Consider the following 21,928-nt stretch of genomic DNA (forward strand, 5'->3'; position numbering starts at 1 on the left):
CAAATTGCAAAGTGCTTTTGTTTGTTTGTTTTGTTTGGTTAAAGGTTATTGACCACTGGTACAGCTATGGAGACCGTCTGGAAAGCTTGGAATGGTTTATTGCTTATAGTAAAATTTGCCTGATTTCTTACAGGCTGCATTTGGAAACCTTTTATTATATAGTTGCTTACGTACTTAAAAGTCTATCATTTAAAGACATACTGAAACAAATGTTGTACTTGTTTCTTAAGCATATTCCTGTAATCTATTATAAAATTGAAATTAAATATAGAGAATGTTTCAACAAAAAATAATGAAAAAAATAAAGTGGTCTTCTAATGCAGTCGATTCTTACGATTTTGTCACTTTCCAAATGACCATGCCTCCATTCAAAATAATGATACAGGAATACGTTTTGATAAAAATGGAAAAACAAGTAAAACCTAATAATTCTAATGATAGGATTAATTACAGTGAGTTCTAGAGTATTTTAAAATAGACAACTTTGTTGTTTGTCTACTTACTGCCACAGCCAGATTGAGAACTGTGAAGTTGTCAGCCTCTGTTCCAACTGATAGTGAAGGTTCGAAGATGGCACCATTGGGCTGCAGGAAAGAGACTGTGTTGTCCTCAGGGTCCTGGGTTACATTTTCCTTGGCTAGAAAACGAACTCTAAAGAAACAGCAGTAAACAAAATTCAAAACATTTGTCATATGTGAACATTAGATCTCAAATGTCATTCATTCATTCAACAAATTATTTTTGAACATATAGAATATGCCAGATACTATGCAAGCAATGGTGTTAAAATGAGAAATCAGCCAGGGTCTCTAGCAAACTAATCAGAAAGGGTCTTAAACTGGCAAAATGGAAATTAAAATAGTGGGAGAGAAGGAATATTGTTATAATAGAGACTCCAGGGGAAAACACAAAACAGATCCAGATTTAGAATGGTCAGGGTAGGGGTGAGGGTTAAAATACTTTTTAGTACAAGTCTACATAAATGGTCTATGTAACAAATACAAGTTTAGTTAGGTAAAGTACGGCAGATGGTAGCATGCATAAGAACGAACATAATATATTTTGGGAAATGCAGATATTTGAGTGTGGTTGGATTACAGAGTAAGAGGTGAGGAGAGTAGTGGAAATAAAGTTACTGAAACAAGCAAGATCGCAAACATAAAAGAGTTGCATCTAATACTCAAATGAGACTTTATCCTGAGGATAAGGAGGAAAAAGTACAGGGGCTTCAGCAGGGGAATATTTAGAGCACATTTTCTTATATTAGAAAGAATGATCAAAATACAAAGCCTATCCAGCACTGCTTTTTCCCTTTTTCAGGACTTCTTTAATGAGAATTAGAGATAAGAATATAATTTCCATTTTTAAGGGTTACAGACTAACTTCCCCAACCCCTCAAGTATATTGAATACTTTTGCTAGTTCTAATCTCCTGACTCTAACATATCTAGGCTGCAAAGTACCAACTACATTTTAGGAACGCGGTGAAGGGTGATTATTACAGGAAAAATACATTTCACAAGTGGAAGATATTCACTGAGAAGAAATAAGATACATATCATAATTGCACTGTCATATTTGAATGCCTGTGAAGTGAGTAGATAGCCAATGTAAAGACTTAAACAATTGGACTGAATTTTTTTAAAACCCATTTCATTCCATTATAATAAAAATGTAAATTCCTACAGGGTGGGGGTTTATGAGTGTTTTGTATCTCTAAGCATCATGCCTGGTATATAATGAGTTCTCAGTAAATGTATTTACTAAACAAATGTCTCAGATTCTTTAAAAAGAGGATTCAAAGTTGGCTAGAAATATTTTTAATATAATTTTATCAAAACTACTATTCTTGAAGTACTGCAGACAAAGAATATAAAAATCTGAAACAGCACTCAGGACAATTGTATTTTAAATTAGTGTGCGTATCACTAATATTTCAAATCAAAGTACTTCAATTTTCAGAAATATGCACAAATATTAAAACAATAGCAACATAATTGTCACATTACCTAAAGTGTACTGACAACATTATACCAGTAGATGGCAGTCACTAAAAGACAAATCCTTAAAACAGCCCTGCCTTTAGAATGTTGTTTTAAAAAGGAAACATAATTACTGAATTTTTTGTTTAAAAGTTAGATTGTATGGAAGTTTTGGAACATGTTTGTTTATAAGGTCAAGGGAAGGAATTTATACTTTTCTCAATATTACTTTATATTCTTTCCAAAGCAAAGTAACTCAAAAAATGAATTACGGATCTAAGAATATTCTGAAGGAATTATAGCATCTTCATAGAGATGATGTAGGTAGAAACACACATAAGATCTCAACCCAAGCAATTTCGTGCTTTGATTCAGGTCATATCTTGTCAAAGTGTAATCAAGCTTACTTTAGCAGACATTGGCCAAATACAGCCTGTGGTTCTGTTTGAGGAGGGACATTCTCACATACTTCCAATGCCAGATGGATTAAGGGTATAATTAATTATGAAAAAGCATGTTTAGCTCAACACATGCACTATCAAAGTGTTAACTTTTTTCTAAAAGGTACTGCTTGTTTTTCCATTATTTAAGGCACTCAGGCAAACAATAAAAGACTATTTTGGTGACATGATGAGACAAGATGACCTATAGTTAATCAGGAATCCCTTTAAAATTGTTATAGAAAGAGCTATTTATGGATTCTAAAATTTAGCTGTAAATGCAACTGTTCTTCTCCAGTCTTTGCTCCACTGCTTCTCTAAGCAAATCAAATATATCTAACACATCCCCTTTTTGTCCCTTAGAGAGATAGGTTAAAGGCTTTAAGAATAAAATATAGATTAGCTGTCAACTACCAGAGGAGAACTATTTCAATAATATGTTTTCTCATATTCCAAATAATATATTTAAAAGTGAAAAATATGGTCGGGCATGGTGGGTCACACCTGTAATCCCAACACTTTGCAAGGCCAAGGCATGTGGATTGCTTGAGCCCAGGAGTTTGAAGCCAGCATGGGCAATGTGGTGAAACCCTGTCTACAAAACAAAACCCATAAAAATTAGCTGGGTGTAGTGGCATGTGCCTGTGGTCCCAGCTACTCAGGAGGCTGAGGTGGGAGGATCACTTGAGCCTAGGAGGTTGAGGATGCAGTGAACTGTGATCGTGCCACTGCACTCTAGAGTGGGTGACAGAACAAGACCTTGCCTCAAAAAATAAATCAAGTTAAAAATAGAAGTGAAAAATATAACCTCCCCCAAACAAACAAAAAACAAAAAAATCATGAGTTCTCAAATTCTAACAACTATTTTTTTTCCTCACACTTACTCAGTTCACTTAGGTTCTATTTCTTAAACAATTATGCTGATACTCTCCTTAGGTCATATGTGAATTCTAGATTTTCATAAGTATATATACACCTATGAAACATATATATATATGGTACATATATGTGTATATATATGGTACATATATGTGTGTATATATGGTACATATATGTGTGTATATATGGTACATATATGTGTGTATATATATGGTACATATGTGTGTATATATGGTACATATGTGTGTGTGTATATATGGTACATATGTGTGTGTGTATATATGGTACATATGTGTGTGTGTATATATGGTACATATATGTGTGTGTATATATGGTACATATGTGTGTATATATATGGTACATATATGTGTGTATATATGGTACATATGTGTGTATATATGGTACATATATGTGTGTGTATATATGGTACATATATGTGTGTGTATATATGGTACATATATGTGTGTATATATGGTACATATATGTGTGTATATATATGGTACATATATGTGTGTATATATGGTATATCTGGTATATACGGTATATATATGGTATATATGGTATATATATACACATATATATATATATGGTACACCTAACAACATTCTTTGCAACAAGATATTTGTATAGACTCTTGCTAATAATATAAAAACTTTAAGACCATGAAAAAAATTCTAAGGTAAGATTTTTTTGTAGCCATAAAAACTAAGTCTTCATTGACAAAATTATGAATTGTCACAGATGCGCACAGAGACAGCTGATTCGGGTAAAACTGCTAAGACTGGACATGCACCAAGGCCCTCTGTGGCTTATATGTCATGTGCTATGGTAGTAGGCACCACCCTCACCATGCCTGTTATTTCATTTTATTTTGGGTGTGAATTTTCAATGTGGAAGCATAGTAATGCATTGGGGGAGGAAGGAAAATTATACAATCATCTGATAACCAAAACAGATAAGATACTAAAACTACAAATTATAAAAAATCATTAGAAATACAAAACTTTGTGATAAGAACTAATCATGCTGTATAACTAGTTGTGATTATTCGTGAGGGAAAATACACATTTAGGTAACAAATTCTATAGCAGAACATAACTATGTTTCCATATGGATACCATAAATATATTCCTAATCCTTGGTTAAGGTGGTGTTTTTGGCACCTCAATCTCCCCCTTTTTTCCCTTTTTAGTGAAAAAGACAGAGTGTCTATAATTGAAATAGAAGAAAATGTATACCAAAATCTAGGAGCTGCCAGTACCTACATCTGTGTGAACAGGGACAAGTGACCTCACATCCACTGGATCAGGCATTTTTAATTCACAAAATGACAGATTCTGGCTCATCATTTCCTCTAGTTCTAATACTCTAAGATTCTGTTCAAAAGTGTGTTAAACTATTAGGGAAGGCAGAGGAAAGATATAAAATATTCAGTCTCAACACTAGAGGAAATATAAGAGTGAAACTAAAATAGATCAATGTAAACATCCATATGACCTGGAAGTTAATTTGAATATAAATCTTGAGTAGGTACCGCAGTTAGGAAAAATGAATTTAGCACGGTGGTTCTCAAAATTGTGTATTCAAATCACCCAGGGTTTGTAAAACTCTTTAGTGGGCCTCAACTCTTTCATTCATTTGGTCTGGGATGGGGTGGAGGGATTTGCATGTTTCCCGATTCCCTGTTGATGCTGATGCAGCTGGCCCAGCACTTTGCTGTGGCCCAGCTACACTTTGAGAACCACTGTTAAAATATGCTTTACATTTTAAGATGTGAAAACTGACTTTTTTTTTTTTTTTTTTTGCTCAGCAGGAATATTTCAGAGTTGTTGAGAATATATGCCACAATAACAAAACACTAACTTCATAAACATAGGGAAGTTATTTGATACTGGTAAGTTTATAATAAAATCTGTTTATCTTTTCTATATATTGTCTAATAAATATTTGGATAATGTATATATCTTCCAGTTTTTTCAAAATAAATACCTCATAATCATTAAATTCTTAGATTAGGATTCTATTCAGACAGGAAAATATTTTAAAGTATATTTTTGGCAAGAAAATAATAAGTACATTTCAATACAATGACATTTGCCAAGTAGAAGACTTCTCAGAAATACATGGTCAAGGTAAGAGTGCCTCATATTTGTGGGGACTCACTCACCGGTACGTATAAGGACCTCTTTGCTTAACTTGAATGTTGCTGCTGTTCATCATCACTTCCTGTGGATTTTGCACATCAAAGATCCAAAACTGTCTGTAAACTTCTGTGCCTGTTTTAACCCAATTTTTAAAAGCAATTGTACCTTCTTCGAGGACAACTTGCTATGAAAAAGAAAATAAGTTTGGGTTATGTCTTTGTAGTAAGTACAGGCACTTCTGGAAGATTGTTTGTAGCCTTAAGTCAGCCAGAATAAAAGGACCAAGCCCAAGTATCTCATTCATGAGAACCTTTGCAACCTTACCATACACTTGCAGCAGAAATGTTTTCAACAAATTATTATTACAGCAGTCTTTTTAGCCTTTTACAAAGAGAATCAGTGTGTAATACTGAAGACATGACTGTTGATTTTAAGGCAAACTTTAAAGTGACCCTTTGGCAAGCTTTAGAGTGACCCTTTGAAAATATTGCAACAGTTAACATAATTTATTAAGCAAATTTTACCGAAGTTCAAAAAAGTTCTTACTGAGTTGAACATTAACTTCTTCTCTGCCCCAAAGTTGCATTGATGAAACAAAACACAAAAACTGAGTGAAAAATCTAGTGGTATTGGAAGCTTTTTCTTTTCCTTCAAGAGTTGGACACTTCAGAGGATGGTACTTAACACTTACTACATTAAGAAAATAAAAATATCTACATGAAGAACACAAATCAAATTTGACACCTTGTCTTCAAAATCCTGCTCAATCTGGCTTCCCTAACCCTTTTTTTTTTTTTTTTTTTTTGAGACAAGATATTGCTCTGTCACCCAGGCTGGAGTACAGTGGTACAATCTTGGCTCCTTGCAGCCTCGACCTCCCAGGCTTAAGTGATCCTCTCACCTGTGCCACCATGCCCACCTAGTTTTTGTAGTTTTAGTAGAAAACAGGATTTCACCATATTGGTCAGGCTGATCTTGAACTCCGGAGCTGAAGCAATCCACCTGACCTGGACTCCCAAAAGGCTGGAATTACAGGTGTGAGCCACTGCACACAGCCCCTCACTTTCAATATATTTGCAACAACCCATTAGCATATGTTTCCAAAAATTACAGCAGCCTCACTCATCATTATTGGGTTGTAGTTTTTAAAGAAAAAAAATAGGACAAGGAAGCTGTCCTATTACTCCTTTGTGAAATCCACTAAAAATCACTGATGCTCCTTTCGCTAAAAATAGACAAGTGGAAAATACACCAATAAGAGAATTAAAAATCCTACATTAGGAACTCGATTCCTTGCTTTAGGAGCTTTGGGACTGGGTGGAGAGTCATCAGACCTCCCTAGGGTCAATTGCATTATCCGTAAAATAAGGGAGTTAACATAAATATTCTTCTAGTTTTCTTCCACAGCTTTCCCTCTCTGAGCCAGAAGTCTATTACGCTGTAGTAGATAGTGCAAACAAAGGTGATTTTGAAGCAGGCGGTATTTCTAATGAAGTATTGGGAAGAATGCCCAGGTTAAAGAGCTCCAACTTAACCTGAGTGTGCTACAGGAAGAGGAATACAACTATTTCATGGAAAATGAGCCTAAAGAGAACAATGACCACAGGAACATTCTGACCTATTTGTTTCCTTCACCTGGAAGCACCACTTCACAGAATGACAGATTAGGAAAGGACATTGAACATGATCATATTTTCCAGTAGAGCACACTGAGGCTCTGAGAAACCAGGTGGCTGGCCAAAGGGCAGCCTAGGCAAACAGTAGTGAATTTATGACAAAAATCCTCATCCCTGACCCTTAGACTAGTCCTCCTTTACACCATGCTATGACTGTTTTTTTTTTTTTTTTTTTTTTCTGTCACCCTCTGCACTTAGTTGGTAGAAGTCAAATTAAGTTTCATATCTTCAGGATATTTTACTCATTGCTTAATGTAGGGAATAAGGGAATTCCTTAGAGAAGAACTGGGCACCAAGTTAAAATGGAATTACAAAATCCTACGCTGCTGTAATCCACTTATATGGGGTACATTGGACCTGCTAGAGTGATGGAATCTTTATTACTTTTTACAACAAATTGTCCTTGAATAACGTTTTATTTGCTCCCAAAAAGGCTTATTTCCATACTAAGTCTAATATTAAGACAAAATTGCTTAAAGCATTATGGATATTCTTCTAAATGTAAATATGTTTGGTGAGGATGTTGAAGCTCAAAGCTAAATAGAAGCTGAAAACGGTTGATTTCTCCATTTCAAGAGACTTAAGAAGGGAGAACACACAAACACAAACATTATTATCCTCACTCTTTTAGAATCTTAATGCTCAAAAACAATACCTGTTATTCATCAAGTGCCTCTCAAGGTACATATTAGGTTTGTACACAAGTAATTACGGTTTTTGCGATTTTAATGACAAAAATCACAATTACTTTTGCACCGACCTAATATCTCTTAATGAAAGAAACTCAATAAACTCTTACAGAATTGAAGAGAGTGTGTGACAGAATGTGCTTGACAGGACTGAATGCCTTCCTAACTCTACAATGAGTGTCCATCTAAACACCAGAAGACATTGTATGTGTATGAGACCTTTTTTTCTAAAGGCCACAAATCACTTTTCCCTTAAAAAAAAATCTCTAGCAACAAATAAGGCAAACGTGAAACACAGGGTTGAAATGAATGTGTTGGATTATCAACAGTTAGAATCAGGACCATCTAACCCAGTCCATTTTTTTAGAGGTGGAAAATGGGTTCTAGAGAAAAGAGATGTCTGACTCAATGTTATGTGACAAATTTACTAGCAGATAATAAAAAAATCAGGTCCTTTCACTTCAATTTTGTATAGTTTCCATAGCATCATGATTTGTTTAGAGACACAGAGAAAAATATTGAAGTAGTCAAAGTAGGAATAATATGCTTCTGACGCTACCACTACTATATGTATTAAATTGTAGTCACTCCTTGAGTACCAAGACTAAATAAGTCACAAGAAACAAAAGATGTTATGTCCTTTGTGAATTTAAAAGAACTTGATTTTAAATTGGATTTGGACTATCTAGACTATTTTGCAAATATTTTACTAAATTTGAAGTACACAGCTGGTAAGTATGTACACGGAAAAAGTGATATAAGATTTTCTCACTTGGCTAATGTGTTATGTGTGTATTTGTCCCTGACTCTAAGCATGCAGACTACCCAGCCCCAACAACAACTGGATTTCAACCTGGTGACTCTCACATAGCGTGGTCTATAGCTGGGTTGAAAGCACTGACCTTGAAACTTCTATTCTGCTACATTAATTTGAAAACAGATGTTTGTTGGGACCTTAATATCCCATATGTAGTCATGCACTCACTTGAATACTGTTTTCATGCAACAGCAATAATCATCTACATGACTGACAACTTGCATTATTAAAATGTCCTCCATACTTTGCTATGCATGGAGTAGAGTACAAATGTAGAAAACATTTTGTTTCACTTTTCAAGGACTTTACAAGTTTCTACCAAGAGACAGAAGTATGTTTAGCAGATTTTAATCTATGAGTTAGATTTTTTTACCCTATCCCCACCCTAACAAAGTATAGTGGCTTCTTCCCTAAAGCATAGACTGAAGTGGCCAACAATGAAATTAGATGCTATGAGTTTGATCACTTAATAATAATAATAATAATCATTTAAGTTTGAGCAGATTATTTAATTTCTTTGTACCTCACTTTCCTTATCTGTGAAATTATAACAGTAATGTTAGGTTGAACCATATAGACTTAGTATTTTTGAAAATCAAAAAAAGTTGAATTTTAGCATCTTCATGTGGCTTAAATATTTATCCTCATAGGTTGTATGGGGATCAAGAAACGCGAACACTTAGAACAGTGTTAGTACAAACCAGACATTCAATAAACGTCAGCTATTAGTATTTTACAAATTCTATCCATCTTTTAGAGGAAGAACTCTAATACCATTTACTTCTCATTCCGCTTTAATTGCTTGGTTCATAGCATTTACTGTCTAAGCCAGTCATGTGCCAATAACTTATATAATATCCTGTGACAATTATTTTTCTGTTATTTAATCATTTTAATATTTCTCTTTCTAGTAAAGTAAAAACTTCCTTAAAAACCAGAAACATACTTCCATCCTTCCCATTAACTGCTACCATTTGCTTGTAATTGGGCCTAAAAAGAATCATTTCCCCATGTTTAAAGAAATTCTAATGTTTTTGCATTATGCAAGTGTGTGTAAGTTAAGAATGAATTAGAATTGTAGTGACAGTTATGCAGAGAATCTGAAAATGGCTTTAGTTTCAGACCATCATCATCAACTAAAACCCAGAATAAAATTTGGTGAAATGTATTGGAGTAGTAAGCTTTAATATGTTTCTGAAACCTAGAAATTAGCCTCCAAGAATTTATGTAAGTACCTAAAATGGAAGATTTTGTGTTTGGCATGAAAAGTAAACTATGTTGATATTAAATTGGACTAGCAGAAGAAACATATATGCTTGTCTATTTCTTGAAATATTGTCCTTAAGTGACATTTGTTATTACAGATATATGCACATATACATAGTGTTTAATTCATTTTTATACTGCTATTTTAATTTCAATATTTTGGGTTGTTCTTACGTTATTAAATATAAAACAAACCTTACCATCTTTAATATTTTTAGTCATTTCTTTTTGAGCTTTTAGATACTATGAAAAAGTACAAATTATTTTATTATGTCTGGAAATACTAGAAGCATACATTATAAAGTTAATATAAACAAATTATATGATTAAAATATGGACTATTAATTCAAACATAATTTTTTTGGGGGGGAGACAGGGTCTCATTTTGTCACCCAGGCTGGAGTGCAGAGGCACGACCTTAGCTCACTGCAACCTCAACCTCCTGGGCTCAAGGGATCCTCCCACTTCAGCCCCACAAAAGCTAGGACTACAGGTATGTGCCACCATGCCCAGCTAATTTTTTTGTATTATTCATAGAGATGGGGTTTTGCCATGTTGCCCAGGCTGGTCTCAAACTCCTGAGCTCAAGTGATCCACCCGTCTCAGCCTCCCAAAGTACTAGGATTATAGGCATGAGCCACCATGCCCAGCCAAGTATAGCCATTTTAATGAATCATTATTTCAATTTATTTTGTCTGAAACCATTTCTTACAAGCTACAGAAGGATCATTGTTTTCAAGAATGGGAGAAGGAAAAATGGTATAATTGAATGATGATATTTAATATTAGTTCTCTAATAGGAACAAAGAAACCTATAATTCCTTTTTGGTGCTCTATAGTTAGAACTATAGAACTTATTTAAATTTTAGTTTTTTTCTTCCAACTTTTATTTTAGGTTCAGAGGTACATGTGCAAGTTTGTTGTATAGGTAAATTGTGTGTCATGGAGGTTTGGCATACGGATTATTTCTTCACGCAGGTAATAAGCATAGTACCTGATAGGTAGTTTTTTGATCCTCCCCCCTCCTCCCCCCTCCCACCCTCAATTAGCCCTAGGTGTCTATTGTTCCCTTCTTTATATCCATGTGTATTCAATATTTAGCTCCTACTTATAAGTGAGAACATGTGGTATTTGGTTTTCTGTTCCTGCATTAATCTGCTTAGCATACAACTACCTATGTTATGTTATACAATATTCACTAAACTTTTTATCAACTGACATTAATAATGTCAAATGATAAATTATCTTTTGTAAATGGTGGCAGAATTTTGACCCTTTTCCACAGTGCTTTGATAGTTTCTACTTTCATGGCAGCTTTTGCTATTGATTTTTAGTGTTTTTTTTTTTTTTTTTTTTTTTTTTTGGAAAGACTGCATAAACTTGCTGGCTGCACACAACTCTATTAAGAATCATGCTAAAAAATACTGGTAAGAAAGATTGCAGCTACAATCCATAAAAAGCATGAGGATACCAGAGACATCCCTTGAAAATAAAGAGCAAAAATAAAGTACAAATAAGGTTTCTAAACTGTTTTAGACTATTTCAAATGATGACATCTTTCAGAATTGGAAGGTATCACAGCACTCCAACTCTACACTAAGTATGAAATGATTTTCTCATCATTCTCAATTAAGCAGTTTAATTCTTTTTTTGAAATATCACTTGTATACAATAGCTTTCTTAATTTGCTATTAGTCAGTTAAACAAAGTAATATTAAATGAGTTTTAATGGTACACAAATAAGAAGTAAACAGTACCAAAACTCATATGTTTGTGAAATAGCATTACCCTAAGTATTTCTGAGGCAGCAGTAAGACACTTGGCTCTCTAGGTTTACACAAAATTCAAATATTTGACCCCTACTGTATGCCAAAGATATACATACGCCAATATCATTTAAAAAATAGTCTGTAAACTGAAGAAAAAAGAAACAGTCTATTCAAACAATATTCCACCTACTTCATATGACTAAAATTGACCAGGTCAACATGGTTGTGTAGGAATCTGAGAGCAAAATGAAGCTTAGCCTTAAATGTGCCATACATCTTGACCAATGTAAGGATTCTGATGATGAGTCTTAGTCTACGGACTTGTAGGGGGCTTACAATGTGCACTGTCATTTGACAGTTTTTATAAATCTCTGTTGTACCACCTCCTTGAGTTTGAATCTATGCTAGGAAGTCTGAATCTTCTCTTCTCCTTGTAAAAGATTGCACAGATAATTCTTATTTCAAAAACAAGAAGGAAAAGCACTCCATTGATTTAATTCCCCCTTCTTTATTACCCTACTCAAAGTATACTTTCAAAATTATTGGTGACCATGTTCTAATCATTATTTTCTTAATTTTCATCTGCCTGAGAACATTTTATGCTTTCTTTCCTTGAATTCTGGCCTCCTATTAACTTCTAGGATTGTACTCTTTGTTTGTTTCTTCATATAAGATTGTTCTTTTCCTTTTCTACTTTTGTCTTCCTACCTCTGAATTATTACAAATTCTGTAATAATAATTCTGCTTTTTCCTCTCTCCATTAAAACTCTCTAAAAGTAAATCTACTCTTTAGTTTTATTTTTAATCTCTATAGCAATGATCAAATCTATTTGAACTCTGACCTTTGAAACACAGATTGATGTTCATAACACATCACTTATAAAACCTCTGTTTTACTTTGTAAGGTATATACATACCTTCTATCAATAACTCACTGGACGTCTTGAGTTTTATGCTTTTACTCCTCTCTCTAATTTAATCTGTCTCTCCAAGCTTCCATTTCATCCTATTATCTATCAGGTTTTTTTTCTATATACTCAACCATGCCAGACCAGTGTGCCTTTTGTTATATAATGTGCAGATTATGCAAATATCTTTCTAAAAGGGAATCTTATATTCTCCTTGAAAGTGGTCATATCCTACAGTTTTTTGTTTGTTTTCCTATCTCTGGTATCCTCACTTTGCAACCTTTCTGCTGTAGAGTAGTATACAAGGCTAGGTTTTTCATCTAGGCTCTTCCTACAGATTGCTTACGTTTGGAGAATGACTTCTTTCCCTATTGGCTAGGTGAGTTGGCAAGTTGATTTAAGGACTTGCGCCTGTAAAATGGGTAAAATAACAGCAACTTCTCACAGATATTTTTGAAGATTAAGTGAACTAGTATATAGGAAACTCTTAGTAAGAATTAAATGTTAGCCATCTAATCTCTAAATGCAGGTTTTATTATATCTTACACTTGCTGAAAAACATACCGACGACTATTGTGTATCGTATCATCAATTAAGTATTTTTCTGCCTGATGTTCTAAGCTTGCTTCCTAACTCTAACCCCATGTTAACTTCTATTCTTTTCTGCTGTTAATCCAGTATTATGGGCATATTCTCTACCTTCTTCCTTCCATCTTCACTGCATTTGGTAGCATTTTCACAGGGTTTTTCATACTATCAATCAGTCCTTTAACATGATTACTGCAGTTATTTGAGACTTTCAAAATTCTACACTTCTTTAAAATCTGAATCACGTCCTACCTTTTTCCTGAAGTTTCTTGAATACTCTGAGAGATTTCTTTTTCAAAGTATTACAGCATTTACTTTTCCAATTCAATTCTAGAGTCTCATAGGTCTCAGTATTTTTTATTATAATACATCTTTCCCTGGTTATAGCTTACAATAGATGAGATTATATTATTCTGTTAGTCATTATACAAAAGCACATTTTGATGTCAGAAAACTTACTTTCTCATGGTTAACTATTATGAGCATAAAGATAAATATTAAGGAATTAAACGCTAGCACCTCACATGCTATGCAAAAGAACCTACATGTACCAGTTTTGTTGTATGACAAAGAAAAAAATTAAATCATCAATACTCAGTATTGATCAATAATTATGTGTCAGCAAAAAAAAAATACTCTAAATTGCTGTGCATTGGAAGATTATTGTGATTTTTGAATTTGGAAAACTTTTCCAAATGATGTTATAGTCTACATGTTAATACAGACACTGATCTTGTCCTTTCTCTGCATAAGATCTGGGTGAGAACATAGTTTATGAGTAGGAAGGATGTCAGATCAATGGCCGCTCCATCCCACTGTTAGATAAGCCCCACACCTCACTATTACCTGTCTGTTTCCATTGGCCTATATCAAAAATACTATCAAGAAAACTAAGAATTCCAAGGCAGGGGATACTATCTAATTTATATATGATTTTTCAATTAAATGCATGAGGCTGAAGTTCTGCAATATGTTAGCAATAAACACAATACAGTCAGCCCTCTGTATTCATGGGTTCCACCTCTGCAGATTCAACCAACTGTGGATCAAAAATATTAAAAATAGTAACAATATAGCAATAAAAATTTAATAAAAATTCAATTCCTGCTGTTCTCCATTGTGCACTATGCTTACTAACCCTTTGTCTAGGTCATTGCCATCCTAACCAGGTAGAGAGTTGAAGGCAGAACTCATTTTATTTGGCCAGTATTATGTTTAATAAAATGAACATTTATGCCTTCAGGCAGTAAACACACAGTCTAGTTCACAGCAGTTCCTGTTCCTCATTTTATCTTGTTCTTGGCACCTTAAATTTTGTTTAACCCCTGTATCCAAACTCCTGCAGCCATTTGAATTTGCCATCCCTGATTTAGAACGTCAGCAGATCTGCTTCCCTTTATTCTTTTCTTCTCCCTATCAATCAACGTTTCTGATGAGTGAGTGTGTAGCTAATTCGAATAAGCTAGGGTGGGAGATGAATTCTAGGTTGTTGTGCAAAGCCCATCTATTCAATCATTCTGTTTTTTCACACTACAGTCAATTTGTTATATACTAAGATATGTTCTGCATATTTCTGAAAGTATTTTCTAAGATTCAAATATGAAGCTTCATAAATTAGAAAATATTTATCAGATAATGAGATTATTACACATATATAAAAATAGTGGATTACTAAACAGTGGATTACTAAACAGTGTATTACCAAACAAGTTAACCTAACAATTTAATAAGGATTTATGTTTCAATATTAAACACATTACACACACACACACACACACACACACACACACAGTTTTACTTTTCTCAGTATTAACTAAAGTGCAACTTCTTTTATAAATGTGCTTTTACAAAATATACTGTTATTTCCTATTCAAAAGCATGCCAACATGCTCTTTGGACATAACTTAAAACAATTATTTCTACTAATATGCATACCTGTAGACAGCTTTTAATAGAATTTGGTATTTATATTTAAGATAGCAACGGAGTCATGTTAAATATACGTTATACTTCTAACATTTCACATAAAGTCACCTCATATAGAGTTGCAGTGGTTCATAATTACCTTCATGTCAAAGATACAAAATTATCAGTTACCATGAAATATAAAGCAGGTAAATACAAAGCAAAAAAAGAGAAGTTAGAATGAATCAAAACGACAAGCCATATTCTTTGGACTACTTGTACCTTTTTAATTGTCTTCTGGATAAGCAGATCTCCAACTGGCATTAGAATACCTCCAAACACAGCCAGGATGGCACCAATGACAGCCCCAGCGATGAGCCCACAGTTCCGATCACAGCCCATTTTTCTTGTTCAGGAGGTGAATTAGTGTTAAGCACCTGTTTCTTGCAAACTCCTGGATATGATTAAGGTGGTTTCTACAAGCTCTGGTTCTATCATTAGAAAGAGATCATAAAACAGAAGCTTAAATATCAGTACAAAAAGATCAAAGTACAAAGAAAACACCCACTGAAACAGATCATTTTGCCAGTTTTAAATAAACAAATGCTTTTCTTTTTGTTTCACCAAAGTGGCTTCCTCGGTCCACCTCCCTTTTCTTGCTTCTAATGCCTACCAGTGGCAGAACTTATAATGTCATATCTAAATTTCTTCATATTCCTCCTTTTAAATTTTCTTTCTACGCATGATTAACATATTGAAATCTTATCTAAGGAGAACTCTCACCCTCATCTCTCTTCCCTTGTCTCAGCAACTTAGTTGCATCCTCACTATGTGGTTTCTCCACCCAACACAACCTTCCACACCCTTTCTGGAGTTCTCCTGCGAACAGAATGTGGGTTGACTGATGTGTTTTCCATTAAATGATAAGCAAGTATGGTAACAGATGTTTTATTTACTATACCTTATTCACAAATCAACAGCAAGACATGAATTTTACAGGAAATGAACTGATGAGTCACAGAAAGAATCAATTCGTCTAATCATTGGAAAGCTGTCTGTGAAAATGAGAAAAGCATGGGTAAATAGAAAAAATATTCTCAGAAATTTTATACTGGGACACTGTCTAATATCACCATACTTAAAATAACTGTTAAAAGAAAGTCTAATTTTCATGAATACTGAGTTCAGGCCTGAATTGCTTGTCCTAAAAACTGTTTAAAACATGGAATTTTTAAAATAAGTGTATCTTATTTTGTTTTATTAATGACTTTGGATAGACTACAGGTGTAAAGAATTTGAAGAAAATATAAAATGTAGAGGATGTCTTGTTTCAACCATGGCATTGCTTTCTTACTGAAGAATTTTTTCCCTACACATTCAACTACAATATAGTTTATTTTGTCATTTGCAGTTGATTCATGCTAATTCTGTTAAAATTAGGTAGTTTGTGTTAGTATATGTTTGTCAATCTAATGTTTGGTATCTTCATAAAGTATGTGATTATTATTATTTTTTGAGACGGAGTCCTTCTCTGTCACCCAGGCTGGAGTGCAATGGCACGATCTTGGCTCACTGCAAACTCTGCCTCCTGGGTTCAAGCAATTCTCCTGACTCAGCCTCCTGAGTAGCTGGGATTACAGGTGCACACCACCATGCCCAGCTAATTTTTGTATTTTTAGTAGAGATGGTGTTTCACCATGTTGGTCAGGCTGGTCTGGAACTCCTGACCTTGTGATCCACCCACCTCAGCCTCCCAAAGTGCTGGGATGACAGGCGTGAGCCACCATGCCCGGCCATAGTATGTGATTATTATATAAAAATTGGGAGAGCCGGGCGTGGTGGCTCACGCCTGTCATCCTAGCACTTTGGGAGGCTGAGGCAGGTGGATCACCTGAGGTTGGGAGTTTGAGACCAGCCCGACCAACACAGAGAAACCCCATCTCTACTAAACATACAAAGTTAGCCGGGTGTGGTGGCACATGCTTGTAATCCCAGCTACTCCGGAGGCTGAGGCAGGAGAATCGCTTGAACCCAGGAGGTGGAGGTTGTGGTGAGCCGAGATCACGCCATTGCACTCCAGCCTGGGCAACAAGAACAAAACTCCATCTCAAAAAAAAAAAAAAAAAAAAAAAAGATTGGAAGAAAGAACACAATTTGTGAAATGAGTGGATTCTACTGTAATAATAAGAGTTAATTCTAACTAGTATTTGAAAACACATTTATTTGAACTTTTTTGTTGTTGCAATGACATTTTGTCAATAATGGGGTTGGCCTGTCATTTATAGTCAGAATGCGCTTTATAGTTTATAAACAATTATTCTCTACTTTGAAATGCTCATGGCCAAAGAAAACATATGTGCCAACGGAATGAAGGCTACAGTGAAAAAAGGGCACATAGAATATTGTTGTTAATGTTGTGAGTGTATTAATAATTGTGGTTTGTTATAATTTCAGGTTTTCCCTCCACAGCTCTCTTGCAACAGAGGTACCACTCTTATGATTTTATTAGTATTTACTTCCACTTTAGTAATCATATAGTTTTTTAAAAATATTACTTGTAGAGCTAAGAAAAGAATAAGAAAATGATATTTTCCCCAAAAATGTAGGAATAAATGTTACAAATTTTTTTCTTGGCAATTTTATTATTTACATATGTTCCCTTAACCTTTGGTATTCCCCTTTGCTTATTCCCTTATACATAGGATACTTTCCAGTATAAACCATAGGATGCAATAAAATTCATTTACATCAAGGTCTTTGTGATTAAGAAGACTGACTAGTTCTTTAGTGTCATTTTTCTCCAATGTAAAGGGAATGCACATAAGTCTAAACAAGTGATTTGTTTTTCCCGTGGAATTTTCTGTCTCACTGAGCAAGTAGGGCTGGCTTTTTATTAATCGTTCAGGGTGGAGTGGTAACAATAGCTTTCCCAGCCCTTGGAAATCATATACCATGCTACCTCATATGGCTTTGTCCATGGCTGTCCTAATGCAATGGAATGAGTAATTTAATGCTGGTAATCAGGACTGGATATTGTCGAATAGAATTTCCTTTGCAATGCATAATTGTAAAGCACTTGAAACTTTTCTTGAAACCATCTTTTAAGCAACCATAGTAATCGCTAACTAGAGAATGTCATGCTAGTGTTCTGTATGTTGTGAACTGATAATGAGATTTAGGGTAGTTTATTAGGTACATAATATTTTATTGAATGCCCATTTCATAGACCATCCCCAAATATTTTCGGCAAGTTATACTTAAGGAAGCAATTAAAATATAGCGATCCCAGCTGGTTCAATTGAGATTAGGGGACAAGATTAAACCAAAGACTGATTTGTCACTGTCTTGCTAAATGAAAGCGGGCAAGCCGTGTAATCTCTCTACACCTCAATTTCCTCATGCGTAAAATGAGATGATAAAATGAGATCAGCATTTTTTAATTTAAGCAGCTGAACTGGTTCTTCAATTCTTACGTGGAAGTCCATTAGGTAAAATGACTGATTCCACAGCAGTTAAGAAACCCAGAGACTCTGTTTCTTAAATTTGTCTCCCTGTTCCTGCCTGACACTCTTTATCCTCACTGTTAGGAAGCTCTAGGAGAACCTCTGTAGAAACCCACAGCTTTATGAGCCCACATAAAAAATGCAGCAGGAAACCCCCAGTGTCATATTCCAGTTTTGTTAATATAGTATGAAAATCTATTTAAAACATGCATAACTCAAGGATTAAGTTATCTCTCTGGGAAAGTTATTTTATGTTCCACATAAACTTCACTAAAAATTACTCGTTCAATATTAATGTCATTTGCAACTCTGACAAATGTGATACAAAATGATTTAAAATTATAACTCTATTGCTGTTAGAATAGGTATATGTGCATATATTAGCCCTTCTCCAGATTCTATGCCACAACCTAGTTGTGAATCTATCTGGCCTTTTCCCAAGTCATTCTTCTTTATTCAAGTAGCTCCATGCACTACAGAGAAGAGTTTCTGCGAGGGGTAAAGAGTTCCAACAGTAACCACTGAAGAAACCAGGGAGTAGTGCATGCTCTCCAATGGCTCCCTCTCTAGACCTGAAAACTGATTATTATAACTTCTATGGACTCTGAGCCTAGATATGTTGAGCAATGGACAGGCCTGGGTACTGCCTAGCTCTCTCTGCTTTGAACTTAAAACTGAAGTGAGATAGTGTACACATCCCACTGCTGTAGAGTCACATACATTAGAAAACAGAAGTATCAAGTAATTTATTCTGTTGAATTCTATGGTTAGACAGTTCTCAATCTAACATTGGTCAGGATGATATATAAGCAAAATTACAAGTATTAATCTAACAAAACTTCAATCCATGTGCTGATATTTTGAAAAAAGAGCTAGATGAACTGAACTTGTCTATTTTTCAAATTTTCAACTGATTGATTGCCTCTTATTTAAGTTTCTACCTTTTTGCTAAGAATAGGCAAAATACGTGACACTAGTTGGGTTCATTTATTATCACTCAGTGCCTTGACACCATGAGTAATGAAGTATTGTTATTATAATCATACTCTATCCTTAAGCTGCATATGACAAAATTGTAATTAGTTTTATTCACCTGAGGCAAAGGAGGACCAACCATACTACGTAAGATGTGCACCAAATACAAAAGAAAAAAGTTCATGTTAAATAGCACATTGTAGTCAACAGCTTTTCCACCTATATTTATCTTCAGAGAAAGAATGTAGTTTGTCTCCACCATTCCACCAAATTTAGCTGTCTAGAGCATAAAAAATTTGGGTCATGCTTACTCAGTTTTCTTAATAACACAACTCCTTATATATGAAAATAGGTAATTAATTTCATTTGCTAATTGTAGATCAAATTTTATTCTTTACTAATTGTTACTTGTCCTTTATAAGAAACAGACAAGATATTGATACTGTATCAGTAATAATTTACTTCCTGCTTAAAGTACTTAAATTTAGAAAGCCAAGATACAGAAAACTAATTGAGACTTGTGTAAAGAAGAAAGGGAAAATAAGAAGACATGTTTTAATAGGCAACTAATTACATGCCTTTCTTGATTCTATAGGCAGCTCAGTTGCCTTCTGTCCAGTTTATAGATTATAAATCCTATTCCTTTTGTAGAATTCATGAGTTGACCCTATTCTATTGGGTCATCTTTGAAAGAGGGAGGAAAAATATAACTTTTTTTTTTTTTTTTGGTTATCGGGTCAACAGTGTTTCTGTAATGAACTTTTAAGCAAAATACCCTTCCACTATATTGGGAATCCAGTAGAAACAGAGACTAAGCTTTTTGCAAAGCCTGCATTAGACTGAGATATAAAAAGCCTCTTCAGTAAATAGTTCAGAATATTAGAGCAAGTCCCCAGAGCATCTATAATTAATCCCTTGTGTTTATAAAGCTGTGTTCCCTCGGAAACTCCACCCAGAAAAGGCATGGCCCTGTAGGAACATCTGCTGGGATGTAAACTATGAAATTTGAAAAGTTTTAGATTTCCAGGGTACTTGTACAATAGATACTTGTCAGACCTAAATGACATTTTCTTACTGATCAGTAGATAGCTAAAATTTCTTTTTTTTTCTATCTATAAGCCTTCCTCCCACTTTTTCTTAGGATAGAAAACCAGACCACACTCTCCTGTTTTCCATTCTCTTGATACAGAGAGTTTTCCCTTCCTAAAAAATACAGCATCTTTCCATAAAATCTAGTTTTTGGAGGACTTGGGGGAATTCATTCAACAGTTTGCATGAGTATAGAAGTTAGTTTTTAAAATTAAACTTTTTTCACATTCTTATCATAACTATGTATGTTTATAAAGACACAGTTCCCTAGACATGAGTAAAAATGTAGATTCTAATTCAAGGTAGTAGAAATAGGTGTAAAACAATCATTTAACTATGATTATGTTTCATCAACATAAGGTCATTAGGTCATTCTTTATAAAATTGTGTTTAGAGATAGAATTCTCCTTTCAAGGTAAATTTTATGCATAATACCAATATACAAAGATAGTTCAAAGAAGAGCTATTTGGTAAAAGAAAGGAGCAGAAACTGTGCCTCTTCCCTTTTCCAGTCACACTTCACTTGGGCTCTGAGTCATCTCCAAAGAACCTGTGGGCTCCACAAATAATTTTCAAATAACTGGACTATGAGATCTCCAGCATCTTATCTTACTGAAGTTATCTCATTTCCATTTCCATCCTATCAGAATATATGATGGTAAAAATGTAAAATAGGAAAAATCTTGATAGACATCTGTAACACAAAATAATTATATGCTTCTCAAATATTGCAATTTGAAACTTGTTTTGATGGAAGTCTTTAAAAATTAATGCAATAAATACATCGGACTTTACATATTATACTTGGGATCCTTCTAGAAACAAGTCCCATCTTTTAAAGACTTATGAACCAGGGATTACTATAGGTTTGAAATTATTCTCTTAAGTTCACACTGACTTAAAGAGTATTATCTAGACCCATTCTTAATTTTTGAACCTTAGACAAGAATGCTAATGTCTTTTTTCCACACCCCAAATTCTACTATAAACAGACACTATAAGGTTTGTAATGCCAAAAATGCTGGGCCTTGAAGCCAAGAAATGTAGATTCAGTTCTGGGTGTTAGTATTGAAGTCTGTCTGTGATACAGTTTTCTCTAAAATGAGTTTACTTACATCAAATAAGGTTGCAAGTATTAAATGAAATGAAGTAAAATAATATATAAATATTTATATTGTAGAAAATGTTATTGTTATTTTGAAATATTACTATGAAGTATCATTTCAAACCATAACAGTAAAGTGTTATTTCATATTGGCCAAGTGTTTTAAAAATCTAATAAATGTGTATATTTTACAA

The 21,928-nt window shown here is 34.2% G+C and overlaps 1 protein-coding gene across 7 annotated transcripts in view; it reads right to left on the reverse strand.

Annotated features, from left to right (window-relative positions):
- CD36 (CD36 molecule (CD36 blood group)) overlaps nt 1-21,928 on the reverse strand; it is a 79,816-nt gene that overhangs the window by 16,566 nt on the left and 41,322 nt on the right. For 6 of the 7 annotated variants that reach the window (XM_054494801.2, XM_054494803.2, XM_054494804.2 and 3 more), the window contains 4 exons: nt 16,024-16,117; nt 15,345-15,553; nt 5,468-5,628; nt 504-651 (listed from right to left, as the gene is read on the reverse strand). In XM_054494801.2, the coding sequence (XP_054350776.1) occupies nt 504-651; nt 5,468-5,628; nt 15,345-15,464 (429 nt within the window). In that variant the 5' untranslated portion in view covers nt 15,465-15,553; nt 16,024-16,117. The remainder of the gene's footprint in view (nt 1-503; nt 652-5,467; nt 5,629-15,344; nt 15,554-16,023; nt 16,118-21,928) is intronic. The other variant, XM_054494805.2, reaches the window with a different exon arrangement.

Source organism: Pongo pygmaeus, chromosome 6, assembly GCF_028885625.2.
Source record: "Pongo pygmaeus isolate AG05252 chromosome 6, NHGRI_mPonPyg2-v2.0_pri, whole genome shotgun sequence".
NCBI classification, from domain to species: Eukaryota; Metazoa; Chordata; class Mammalia; order Primates; family Hominidae; genus Pongo; species Pongo pygmaeus.